Below are 12,834 nucleotides of genomic sequence, written 5' to 3' on the forward strand. Positions count from 1 at the left end.
TTTTGTTGAAGCAGATAGTGGATTTTTTGGGTTTTGTTGAAGCAGATAGTGGATTTTTTGGGTTTTGTTGAAGCAGATAGTTGATGCTTTATCTTGCTTCACCAGAATAGAAGCGGAGCTCTGTCGCCACCTGGCGGCCAGAGGTGGTCACTGTCGGTGTTTCCTAAACTGAAGATGGCGACAGGAGTCCTTCAGAGAGTCCGCGGAGGCTTCACTCCGGCTAAAAAGAGGGCTCTGTCAGCCGGAAACCTCTCTCTCTGGGTCAGGTGAGCAGTCACAGTCCTGGGCACCTGGCTGTCGTGTTTGCAGCTTATTATTTTGGCTGTTGTGTGAAATATTCACCCTGCTTTTCTGTGGCTACCATGAGCCTGGTAAAGCTAACCCGCTGACTGTTAGCAAACCGGGATTGGCCTTCAGCTGTTGGTCACTCTGAAGATTCCTCCCCTATTGATTTATCCTGGGAGGTGTGTGACAAAAACTGCGTGTGTTGATTGGTAGAAGTGAAATAACACCAGTCTCTGTCATATTTTGCCTTTAACCGTGTGTAGTGCTCAAGGTCAGCTTGTTACTTCTTGTTTAGCCTCATCAAAAAAAATACACAGGTCTGTTTATTTATTTCAAGCAGCATGTGGGTCATCACACTTTATGGAAATGCGCTAATATGCACTGTATGATTTTAAGCTGCATTGTCGCAGTTCCTGGTGTAGTCCTTCATCGTTTCACCCTGTGTGTTCTTGGTTCAGAGGATTTTCAGCATCCAACAGCAGAAACGGAGAGGACAGCTGGTTTAGGTCTCTGTTTGTCAGAAAGGTCGATCCCAGAAAAGATGCACACTCCACCTTGCTGACCAAAAACGAGGAAAGTAACCTCTACAAAATTCAGTGTAAGGTCCCCACATGAATATTGGCTCCTCGACTTGTAATGTGTCTAATAATAAGACCAATAATAATGACATGTCTTCCTTCTTCAGTCCATAATGTGAAGCCAGAGTGCCTGGATGACTACAATAAGCTGTGGTAAGTGTAATTACGAGTAAAATGTGTGTATATTAGATTACTAAAATTAAGTACAGTGCCTTGCAAAAATAGTCATGCCCTTTGCATTAGACTTTAGATTCTGTCACTCAGGTCTTGTGGTTCTGGTCTACTCTTCATCCCCAGAGAGTGCCTGAGAAGATTGGTAATCACATCCTGCTGCGGTTTTTCACATAGTTTTAGGCCTGGACTTTGAGTAAGCCATTCCAACACAAGAAGATGTTTTGATTTGAACCCTTCTGTTGTGGCTCTGGCTCATTTTCCTGCTGTAAGGAGAACCTCTACCTCAGTCCAAAGTCTTTTGCCGCCTCCAGCATTTATCTATATTTATCTCAATTAAACTTCCTATTTGTTCTCACCTGTTTGTGGTTCACTGCAAACACATTCTTTCATCAGCACCTGTCTTTTGTAAAGACCAGATTAGTTACTGTTATGTTTATTGTTATGTTTGAACCTTGGAATGCAGTTTAGTAACATCACCCTGGCTATGTGTTCTCTATAGATGTTCCCTAACAAAGCTGAGGCCTTCATAGAATAGCAGTAGTCTTACTGAGTCTTAAAACACACACAGGTGGACTTGATAATTACTTTTGAAGACAATTGGTTGCCCTTCATTTTGTTTGGGGGTATCAGAGTGGAAGGGGGCTAATTTAAAATACACAAACCTCTTTTCAGGTTTTGATTTGATGTTGGGGGGCGGGGGGGTAGAAAACTGCACCCTTTTAATAATTATGCACTAGTGCGTTGCTCTCATACATAAAAGCCAATAAAATGGATTTTATGTATCCATTTTACTGGATACAATAAAATGGATTTTTATTGGATACACTTCTTCAGCTCAGAAGTGCGCAGAAGTTTACAGTTGTAATGCGACAATGTTGAAAAAAAATGAAGTGGTCTAAATATTTTTGCGAGGCTCAGCATAAAATCATTCTCAACTGTCTCAACATGATGAAGACTGAAGGATATGTATTTATGGTTAAAATCTAAGTGCTTGATCAGATTGTTGCTCAGATACTGCTGGTTAGAAGTTAGCTTTAGCTTTTAAAAGTAATCTGTGCTCTCCTGTCGCAGCGAGGACGTTCTGCCCTCCATCCATGCTGATAAGTACTACCCCTGTGAGCTGGTGGGAACCTGGAATACCTGGTATGGAGAACAAGACCAGGCTGGTAGGATTACTAATAACAACACACATATCTGCAGTATAAGCAGGGCTCTGCTGTTGCGCCTGGTTCTGCAATCAGCAGGCAAGGCCTACTGCGTCAACATAAAATCCATCATTTACAGACAATGAACTGCCGGTTTGTAATTTATGATTGTTTGTGGATTTTTTAAATATTTCTTTGTTGTTGTTTTTTGGTTAAAATTGTAACTTCGCTGAACTAACTTTCCACCTGGTTATAGTTGAACTGCTGCTAATGAGAAGTCGTTTCTGCAGTTCATCTGTGGCGCTACAGAGGCGGCTACCCTGCTCTGACTGAGGTCATGAACAAGCTCCGGCAGAATAAGGTGACGTCCGTTTCCTGCGCTTTACCTCCGTTTTTTTGCTCCCGTTTCATCTCCCGCCCACTAAAGTCAAAGTAAATCTCATGGATCCGTGTCTGTCGGACGTCAGGAGTTCACGGCGTACAGGAAGGAGCGCGGGAAGATGCTGCTGTCGCGCAAGAACCAGCTCCTGCTGGAGTTCAGCTTCTGGAACGAGCCCGTCCCCCGGGAAGGCCCCAACATTTACGAGCTCAGGTCTTATCAGCTCAGGGTGAGGAACTCCGCCAACACGCCATCGCATCAGCGGTGCTCTGTGCTCAAGAGTCGTCGCTGCACTGGGTCACAGGAGGAGACTGCAGAAATGTAGCTGACTGCAGGATCTGTTTACACAGATGAAATTAGGCAAATCTCCTTTAAATATCCACACTCAAACTCATCAAGAGTATCGCTGTTTGTGTTTATTTAGTGATTTAGTTTATATCAAACTTCAAAATCCCAATATCAGCATTATTCTGTTCATTTTGAGCTTTTATTTACTTTTTTTTAATCCATTTTCTTCAGTTCAATTCAGTAATTCTTTTAACAAAAAACGTTTCATTTTGTTTTGTAGATTTCATCTAATCCACATAGGATCAAAATTATACATATAAGTTAAGATATATACACAAATTCATAATCTTCAAGCCTGTATGAAGATTTTTTTACTCTTTGTGGACAGTGACCCAATTCTTGGTCCTAAATATTTTTGAAGTTGAAGGTTCCATTATTATGCCACACTGAAAAAGGGAACATTTACAGTAAATGAATAAGAGCCCAAAATATAATTACAATCTTTACAGATATTAACAAAGTCTCTTTCTGAAGCTCTGTTGCGTTCATCAGACCAAACAAAGGAAGAACGCGCCTGGTTTGTGCTTTTAGCCCCCACGCATTTGGATTTTTCATAAACATTTTCAGCATCTGATCACGCTCGCTGTTAAATTCAACGTAGATTTGCTCAAAACCAAGCCCTCTCTTGCAGATTAAGTCCTGCTTTCTAATCTGAAAAGGTCAGCCTTCATCTAGCTGTGCTCCCCCTGCAACATGTGAAAAATGCTCTCCATTACCCCCTGGTCTCGGGCTGAGATTATATCTGAGAAACGGCAGGAAACGTGTGGTCTTAAACCCAGTCGGATGATTGAAGAAGCCTTCACGTGTCGTTATTCTTCCACCTTAATGTATTTAATCTGGAAAGAAGTTTTGAACTGTGTTTTATTGCAATAAGGAATGTTGTGTTTTCTCCCTCCTCCTGCAGCCAGGAACCATGATCGAGTGGGGTAATTACTGGTAAGGCAGCCTGAATACATTTGACTCATTGAACTGTAGTTACAGAGCAGTTGCAGCACATGAACCCTCTCTCATCACACTGTCATTAACAAGAGATATTCCCCTGGAGACGCTTCGTATTTGAAGCTGCGCTGTAACTGAGATTAAATCTCAAGTGAAGCTGTTTGCTTGAAGGATTTGTACATAATAAAAGAGACGTTATTTTAAGCAGCCGTCTTCTTAATGACAAATGACAGCATAATTGAGGCAGCTAAAGATTTTTTTTTCCAATAAAAATCGTTCTGTCAACACATCTAGTGCAGTTTTTATATACTTTAGAGCAACGAAATGAGGTGTAGCTGCTTTTCTAACGTGACGCCTCGTGTTTCATTCTGTCTCTGGGGGGGGAGAAATATATCAACATCACTCTAAGGCTGGTTAATATTGCCTTTTTTTGTTGCTTTTGTGGTTGCTTTAATTCGCCGTTATTTGAGGAACCCCCTGTAGACCTATAAATAATGTCAGTAAAGCTATTTAAAGCAATTTCAACGTAATTTGTGCAGGCGACAGCTTAAAGTTCTGCTTCAAGTTACAACAACATGTAGAAATGAGCCTTCAGAGTTTAACAGACGTCATCTGAAACGCATGTTTGCGTTGGGGCGAGCGTAATGAGGCTAAAACATTCCTTTCACAGCAGCTCACCCAACCTGACCCGCGTTAGGGTTCAGGGCAGCATCACTGATTGATCAGGTTAATGCCAGTTTTCAGACGGGGGGCCAGACTTAATTCAGACATGAGGAGAGTTTATGATCTTTTGAAGAAGGTTTAGTGTGTTTTGGCGCCGGTTACGACTCTAGCTGCTTCTTGTCCTGCAGGGCCAGAGCAGTCCGATACCGCCAACGCAACAGAGAGGCCGTGGGAGGGTTTTTCTCCCAGATCGGTGACCTTTACATGGTCCATCACCTTTGGGGTATGACTGAACACAAGCATGACCAAGTTTACATCACTTCACCTATTGACCAATTTGTTTCTTCTCTTTAATATTGTAAGCTAAATTAGACCTCCAGACTTGTTAAAAAGCCTCACATTGATTACATAAATCTTGCATTAGGATTTCTGACAAAATAAGCAGAATATAATCCTAAAAAGTTAACTTTTATAAGAAATGTTTAATGGCTCTATAAAAGCAGTTATAATTAGCTGAGATCATTTTATTGGCCCTCAGAAGGAAACATAAACTATCAATGCTAGCAAACTTTTTGTGTCTTTAAGAAAGGCGTTGAACTACGAAGGCCAACGCAGCATGACAACACTGGGATATGGCTAAAAACCATGAAACTAAAATTAATGAGAAGACAGACACTTAAACATACAAGTGTGTGTATTGAAATACGGTACTGCTGTGTTGAAAATAGTAGCAAATTGGCATCAATTCTTATTTACAACACTCTTATTGACAGAAAATGTTTGTATATGAAAAATAATTAACCAACCCAGCAGTTATGGCATGCTACTCATTGTCCAGAAAACCTGCTCAGCCCAGAAGCAGTCATCTAGCGGCCTGCAGTTAAATGTTTAATGTTGACAGAGAATTTTAAAATTACTATGTAATTATGTGTTATTATGAGGCATTAATAAATAAAAAAAAAACTTAAATTCCAACTGTAAAGTCTTTAAAAAAAAAAAAGTCAAACAATAAAAACGTAAATCGGTAAACAATGCTTAACCTGGTGGGGGTTCAAATAAAGCCTGGTGGCCCGCCAGGCTTGCAATATACTGGGGAATTGTGTTGTGGAATTGTATCACTAATTAAAGATTGTATGTTCAATTTTTCTGTTTGATCAATTTTTCTTAAGGTCATACATTTTGTGTAAAAATGTTGAATCAAACTGTTTCTGGTCCCATGAAATGTTCAAACTTTCTGAGAAGCTCAGGTCTGGATTTTCATTATTTGAAAGCAACAATCATAAACAGGAACAAACTCTTCAGATGTATTACTGTGTCTTTTAATTAAATAAATGATCTTTTCTGACTGTATTCTAATTTATCAAGTTGTCCCTTTACGGTTTGACTTGCAGCTTACAAAGACCTTCTGTCCCGGGAAGCCACCAGGAACGCCGTGTGGCAGCAGGAGGGCTGGCATGAAGTGGTGTATTACACCGGTGAGCTAAATGAAACCCTTCGTTCTCCAGCTACTGTGGTTTTCCTTACGTCGCCCTGATGAACCTCTCCATGTTTCCTTCTCTGCAGTCCCTCTCATTCAGCACATGGATTCTAGGATCATGATCCCAACTAAAGCTTCCCCGCTGCAGTAAGGAGGGACGATCTGTTATCAAGCTGGCCCCCTTTCGAATGTTACATTTCTTCTGTGAATCGCCATCATGGGTCTAACTTTCTGTCAGTGCTACCAAAAAAAAAAAAAACAGCCCTCTTTTTGTTTTTTCCTTTATAACGTCAAGAATCCACTCCTAAAAGCATCTGCGTTTCAATCCAAACTGATGCGGATGGTAGCGTGCTCTCGGTGGCAGACGGCCAAAATGAACCAAATTGAAACCTCCTGATTGTCACATGCAACGTCTCGTGCCACGCTACAAAGCGGGCCAGAAGAAGAGCTCGTCTCCAGTTTAGGAAGCAACAAACGTTACTTGAAAAAGTGCAAGCGTGTAAAAAGAACGGCGAGGATAGTAGTGTTGAAATTCATCGCTCAGTGCGGTAGCCATTTATTTATTTGGTGTACATGGTGTTTAAATGTGTTGACAAAGTGACTCTTTGACGTAAGCTGATCGACATGAGACCTCTAATTTAAGAACATACATTTCAGTGACCTATAAAGGCGCTAAAGTCAGACATGCTGTACAATGCAGATATCAGAATTTTATATTTGCTGTCTGTTACGAACACTCCAGGTTCTGTTCTGTGTTTTATTCTTAAGTTTCCCGTTACCTCTTCCCGGTGCTGTGTTTGTAACTTTTTTTTTCTGTTGAGACGGCATGCGGGGTTTCAAAAGTCTGTTTTTAATCAAACATTTCTTAACTGTGTAGAAAAAACGTGGAAACCTGTTTTCCATCAGCGGTCGGGTGAATCTGGTAGGAGGGATGCTGCGTTGTACTGTAATAATGGCTGATTTATCATTAAGGAATCCACATTTATCATTTTGTTTTTAAGAATAAATGTTAAGGAGAGAATGGAAAGAAATTAAAAATCATTCAGACATTCTTTACAGCACCTTCTGGTCTTTAATTGGGATTCTCCTTAAAGGACTGAAGTCGCCACAGTTATTGACAGTCAAGTCAGGTTACAGTTCTCTTAGTACTGAACACATTGCTAGTACAGTTCTCATTGCACATGCCGTTATATAATGCCTACAAGTTATCGGATTCTGATGTGAAAAGTGCAAAAACACAAAAACGTTAATGTCCACTCACACAGTGTTTGGTTACTTTCTTAGTACAAAAAAAACGACAACATTAAAGTGAGGTTTGTCTAGTGTAAATATTTCTGTTCATAAAAAAAGTCTGCTGAGTGTGTACTGGATAAAAAGCTTGACTGGCACACCTTTGGGTGCAAATATATAAAAGGTTAAATCAGTAACAGAACTCCTGTAGCATATTTAAATCTTCTCCAGCTCCTTGAGCAGCTCATCGAAGCTCGTCACATACCAGGAACTTTTCTCCTTGACTTGAGCTCTGACGACATTCCCACCAAATCCAATGAAAGCATTCTGAAGAAGGAAAGAGTGGATATTTCTTATGTAAAAGGCTACTGATGCTAAAGATAAATCACTGGTGAGCGCAATAGGCTGATTTATACCCTGATCAACTTAAAACTCTTCCCTTTTAGATCTGTGTACAAGGTTTACACCTGATGGTGTAGGCGAGTGCCATCAGGCCATGCTAACAACGCTAACTAGGTAAAGAACGCTAGAAGTTGCTTTCAGTGTCAGTGAAGTATTTAAAGAAAATTAGGCCAGAGTAAGAAGCTATTAAATGGAAACTTTTTTTATGTGGGGACAGACCTTTGAGAAAAAGACTGAACTGTCAGCAAATAACAGAAAAACTGCTCTATATTTTTCTTTTTATCTTTTAACCTCTTATGGAAAACGCTGGACGTCAAACTGTGGCAACCTTTAGAAAATCTCAGGTTTATGGTTTTAGTAATGCTAGATGCAGTCATTGCTAATATAAAATGCTAATAACTGAAAGTATCAAGAAAACCCTATTTTAAAGCAACCACTTTATATTAAAGCACAATTTGTTCCTTACATTTATATGAATAATGAACAGCAGGTAAAAATATATACTATTAAAAAATATATACTATTAAGCCCAAAATATTCACACCCCTGGCAGTCACAGATGTAAAGTGATGTTAAAATTTTGCCAACATGTTTTCTCTAACTGGAAGTAACGTTTTGTAAATTTAATACAGAATCTGTAGAAGGTGCAAAAGATTACGGTCATTTCATTGATAACTTGAAATGGAAGATTTTTCCATCAATTCTTGAGAAGGATATGAATAATTTTCAACATACAATTTGCTATTAAATAGTAAAAAAAAATTTTTTGTTGTTTAAAAGTGGTAATCCATTTAGATGATCTTTTATGAATGCCGTTCCTGCAACTCAAAGCATTGCAAAATTCAGAAACTGGCTTTACAGTTTCTGAATTTGATAAAATTCTGATCTCTAACATTAAAGCAGATCTTCTCCTGCGAACACTTACCGCTGGGGGACAGGCCTCCAGGTCAGTGGCTCCGTCTCCGATCATCACCACCGTTTCGAAGCCGTGCTGCTCCTTCAGCATGCTTATCACTTTTCCTTTGCCGCCGCTCTCAGCTGTGGGCTGAGTTTCGTCAAAACCGGCGTATTCACCTGGAAGTTCAGTTGGAGATTAGAAACGGACACAAAACCTGAAAGAGCTGAGAGGACAGAGACGAGCGTTGGACCCGGTTCTCACCGTTAAAGTAGAACTTGAGTCGGTTGGCGTAGACGTGGTGCAGGGGGATGTTTAGCTGAGAAGCCACGTGTTCGACGATGCAGCGAAAACCGCCGGAAATGAGGAACACCTTAATGTTGCGCTTGTGCAGACGGTCCACAAGCTCCCTGGACAAAAACGAAAAGAGTTTGTCAACTAAATGGAGAACTGAAAAAAAACAAAAAACTCATAAGGATTTTTGACAGGAAAATGTTTATTTATTAAATGTTTCTTTTCAGTTTACATATCATTTCATTTTTAATTATTTCTCAACAAATTCTGTGTAGTATTGATACAGCGATGGGAAAGTACTTCCCAGCTGCTTCCACATAACTTAAGAGAGGAAAGTTAGTAGCAAGGCGCAGCTCACTGGGCAATTCTGGCAGTTTACAAGCCTGAAGAAAAAAGGTTTGTGTTAACAATGCCAAAGTGGAAAGATATCAGCAAACCCCATAAGAAACAATTGTTGTGGCCTGTCAACCTAGGAAGGATTATTAGGCCTTTTCTAAATTAACAGGAAGTCTGTCATTTTATACTGAGAATAATTTCACTGGAGTGAATGTCAAGTTTACCCTAAAGTGGTGCGACTATAATTGATTTAGAGTATTTGGATATTTTTAAGTTGGCTCCATAGTTGGTTTTGAACTATGTATCAACTGGTTAATAAGAGCTGAGTAGATTAACGGCCCCAAAATGGTTTCTTTGGATCCTTGATAACTTGTGTACCTACACAGTACCCAGTCCGCATGGATTACTTCATAATGTTTAAACTTTAAGACATCAATTACTGCCATTACCAAAGCAGGAAGGGAAATATGGGCTACATTTACCTGGACCTGGTTTTGGAAAGACTATGCATCACAAAAAAAATCCAAATCATATCACAGAACAGCAACAACAAAATACCTGCAGAGCATATATATATATAATTCAAGTAAACAGAACTAGAACATGGAACATCCAGTTTGTTCTTTACACTTGGATCCAATGTTTCTGCATGCAGTGGAAAACAAAGTCTGCTGAATTGATTTACTTTATCAGCTCTCCGCACACTTACTTTATGCCTGGAGTCAGCTGAGGCGGGTGATCCGTTATGAGTTTGTTTACTTGTTCTCTGGAACACCGGATGATGGACAGACGCTCAGTAAGGGCCTTCTTGAACGTCATCGAGCCGCCCATGGCTTTACGAGTCCTAAAATGTTAGAGTGGATTTGGTTCATATCTACAAATATGGTTAATTTTAGGAAGACAGAGTAAATAAACATACAGATGTGTTGAGGACAGAATGTGAACAGATGCAGCACCTTGCAGAAACATCCTGTAAACATTTGGATATTTTATTGAGAGATGTGGACGAAAGATATGTGTAGGACTTTTGTCACAGTTTTTTTTTGTACATAGTAAAGAAATTTGAATCTATGGTATTTGGATTTTAATGGGATTCATTGAAGGAAAATCATCTGAGGTTTTCAAACAGTTTTACAAGTAAAAAAAATCTGGAAACTGACGTTCATTTGCATTCAACCTCCTTTACTTTGATGCATCTAAATAAAATCCAGAGCAAGCTGCTGCCACCTAATTATGCAATTAGAAAGAAGAAAGTCATAGCCGAAAGTGAGCCGTGACGAGAGAGGTCCTACTTGGAGTTTGCCACAACTGATCTGATCAGACGAAACCAAAAGTGACGTTTTTGCCTATACAAAACTAAATGTGGCGAAAACTAACACTGCACATGACCCCAATGCTGGTGGTGGTAGCATCATGCTATGGGGATTCCTTTCTACGGTAAGGACAGGGAAGCCGGTCAGAGTTGAACTTCCTTGTCTCTCAGGAAGAAGACATGTTAAAGGCTGTGGAAGACTTAAAACTGGTACAGAGTCCAAACTACGGTAATGCTTCGTTTAAATAAACTCGTGTTAAAATTGTCCTGTTAACATCCAGACCAAAATCGAATTTAGCAGCTGTGGCAAGACTTAAACGTTGATGCCAAGAGAAAGTCCCCATCCAATCGAGGGGTCAAAGAGTTTAGCAAAGAACTCTCTGACCCCTTGAATAAAAGCATCCGTCTAGATGTGCAAAGCTCCTAGAAATATACTCCAATGATTTGTGGCTCTCGTTGAGAGGTAGGTGCAGCTTGCACTGAATGGTGGGGGGGGGGGAATCATTGTTTTTCTTCCTTTGCCAAAGATGCCAAAAAAATCAATTGGCATCTGTTGGAATACGTAGCATGGCAGAATATGGAAGACCTAAAAGAGTAGAAGTACTTCTGCAAAGGCGTGCGTGAAAAGCGCTTTACGTACATCTCTCTGACCACATCCCCCACCCCACAGAACTTGGCCAGTTCATCGATGCCTTCTTCTCTGATGACCGTGCTGTCCACATCGAAGCAGACAGCATCTGCTCTCCTGAAGAGCTCCTTTGTCTCCTGCATAGTTGTCATCGTGCTGGGTGAGGGAGACAAAAATTCAACATGAGATGAGCAGCAGTGCTATTAAGCCTGGTCATTCAGACTGGGGATGTCAGGTGACATGAAGAGCTAACACTGGGAAGTCATCTGGGCAGTCTGTTGATGTGTTGTTGGTTTAAGGGGACATCTCTTATGCCTGATTTCCTCCTGCAAGCTGAGGACGCCGTTTCTCCGTTGGAGCAGGAAACTAAACTATTCACTGAAATACCTATATGTGCAAACTGTGTGTCTATCTGATATTAAAAAACAAACAAACAAACAAACGAGTCTACAACGCAATAATTTGAACTAGAAAGGGCGTTAACAGTAGTTAACAATTAAAGAAACCGGGAGGACTGGTGGATGGACATCTTCTGTCCCTGTTGCATCACCCCCAATGCGGCATGCAGAAGACTAAAGGTTCACCCTTGAACATGCAACAAAAGAGAAAAGAGTAGCAATTCGTGAACGCTGCTATTACTATTACTCTTCTTATGCAACATATCAAAGCTTTAGTCGACACGGAGAGCCTCTGGAATGTCTTTCCATTTGTATACGAGAGTTGACTTTTACCTACACCCCCAGATCTTCTATTGCAACCGTGAGCCGTAATAAACTACATAACCCTGCACCACAACACCATAGTAGTCATAAATGTGGAATATTGCGTTGCTCTTTATACATACCGAGAAAGAAGAGGGTTGATTAGGCACGAGAGCGCTGGTCGCTTTAACATGAACGGACTGGGACCGCTCTCAATGGGCTCACCGACGAGGAAGAGACGAGCCAGACGACTGACCAATCAGAGAGAAGCCGACAAGGTTCCCGCCCACTCTTCCGCTGGCTCGCTGCCATGGCGACCTCAACGGTCAAATACTATGCGTTAGCAAAGCCGAAAAAAAATTACTATATATATATATTAAGTCAGCACAACTAATGTGTCATTAATTTCAGAAATAAATCAAATTTGTTTTTTGTAAATCAACGATCCATCGTCTTCTGAGTGTAGAGAGTCACAAAGGTGTTTGGGGTCTAATTAAAATCTTCTACTCTTAGTCTGGCAACACAAGTCTCTATTGAAGCATTTCACTGCCAAAATTAAGAAATAAGTTTAGCAGTAGTATCTTATTTTGATGAGTTTTTCTTGTATTAACAAGATACTGCTCCAAAACGTATTTCCAAGCTCTGGTAGTCAAACACTTTGTAATTCTCTGCTTTGTTTTTCTTTCTTTTTTTCCCCCCAGTCTTGTGTATTCATTTACCTTTGACATGGATTTCAACCTGACTTGTTGGGTTCCTCTTTTTCCTCCAAAGGTATCCCTGGTTACTGTGGATGAACATTTTGAAATCGATTTCATTTATGTTACAGTGTAGTAACTTCTGAAACTAAATAAAATCAAAAACATGAAATCCATCGTTCTGGCATTTATCAAATAAAATGACTTAATCTCAACTTACCTAAAACAAGGAAAGTTTAAGCTGATTTAATGTTTTACAAGACAATTAAAATGTTTTTAAGGGTATGTAAATTTGGTTGTAATCGTATTCAGCCTGCTTTCCTTTCTAGGAAACCATTTTTTTCTTTTCTTCT

The 12,834-nt window shown here is 40.1% G+C and overlaps 2 protein-coding genes across 3 annotated transcripts; one reads left to right on the forward strand and one right to left on the reverse strand.

The window, feature by feature from the left end:
- Positions 1-138: 138 nt before the first annotated feature.
- Positions 139-7,040, forward strand: nipsnap2 (nipsnap homolog 2). Its single transcript, XM_008425630.1, has 10 exons — positions 139-266; positions 744-883; positions 971-1,016; positions 2,109-2,203; positions 2,473-2,543; positions 2,650-2,790; positions 3,814-3,845; positions 4,700-4,794; positions 5,903-5,986; positions 6,075-7,040. The coding sequence occupies exons 1-10, from the start codon at positions 175-177 to the stop codon at positions 6,137-6,139; spliced, it is 861 nt and encodes a 286-aa protein (XP_008423852.1). The 5' UTR covers positions 139-174; the 3' UTR covers positions 6,140-7,040.
- psph (phosphoserine phosphatase) lies at positions 6,802-12,804 on the reverse strand. Of its 2 annotated transcripts, none has more exons than XM_008425629.2 (8): positions 12,702-12,804; positions 12,506-12,570; positions 11,930-12,104; positions 11,098-11,241; positions 9,855-9,989; positions 8,780-8,925; positions 8,546-8,694; positions 6,802-7,545 (listed from the first exon to the last, which is right to left on the reverse strand). In XM_008425629.2, the coding sequence occupies exons 3-8, from the start codon at positions 11,977-11,979 to the stop codon at positions 7,435-7,437; spliced, it is 735 nt and encodes a 244-aa protein (XP_008423851.1). In that variant the 5' UTR covers positions 11,980-12,104; positions 12,506-12,570; positions 12,702-12,804; the 3' UTR covers positions 6,802-7,434. The 2 variants fall into 2 exon arrangements, with proteins under 2 accessions (XP_008423851.1, XP_008423850.1); XM_008425628.2 differs by having other exon boundaries at positions 11,930-12,119.
- Positions 12,805-12,834: the final 30 nt, after the last annotated feature.

Source organism: Poecilia reticulata, linkage group LG13 (genome assembly GCF_000633615.1).
Source record: "Poecilia reticulata strain Guanapo linkage group LG13, Guppy_female_1.0+MT, whole genome shotgun sequence".
NCBI classification, from domain to species: domain Eukaryota; kingdom Metazoa; phylum Chordata; class Actinopteri; order Cyprinodontiformes; family Poeciliidae; genus Poecilia; species Poecilia reticulata.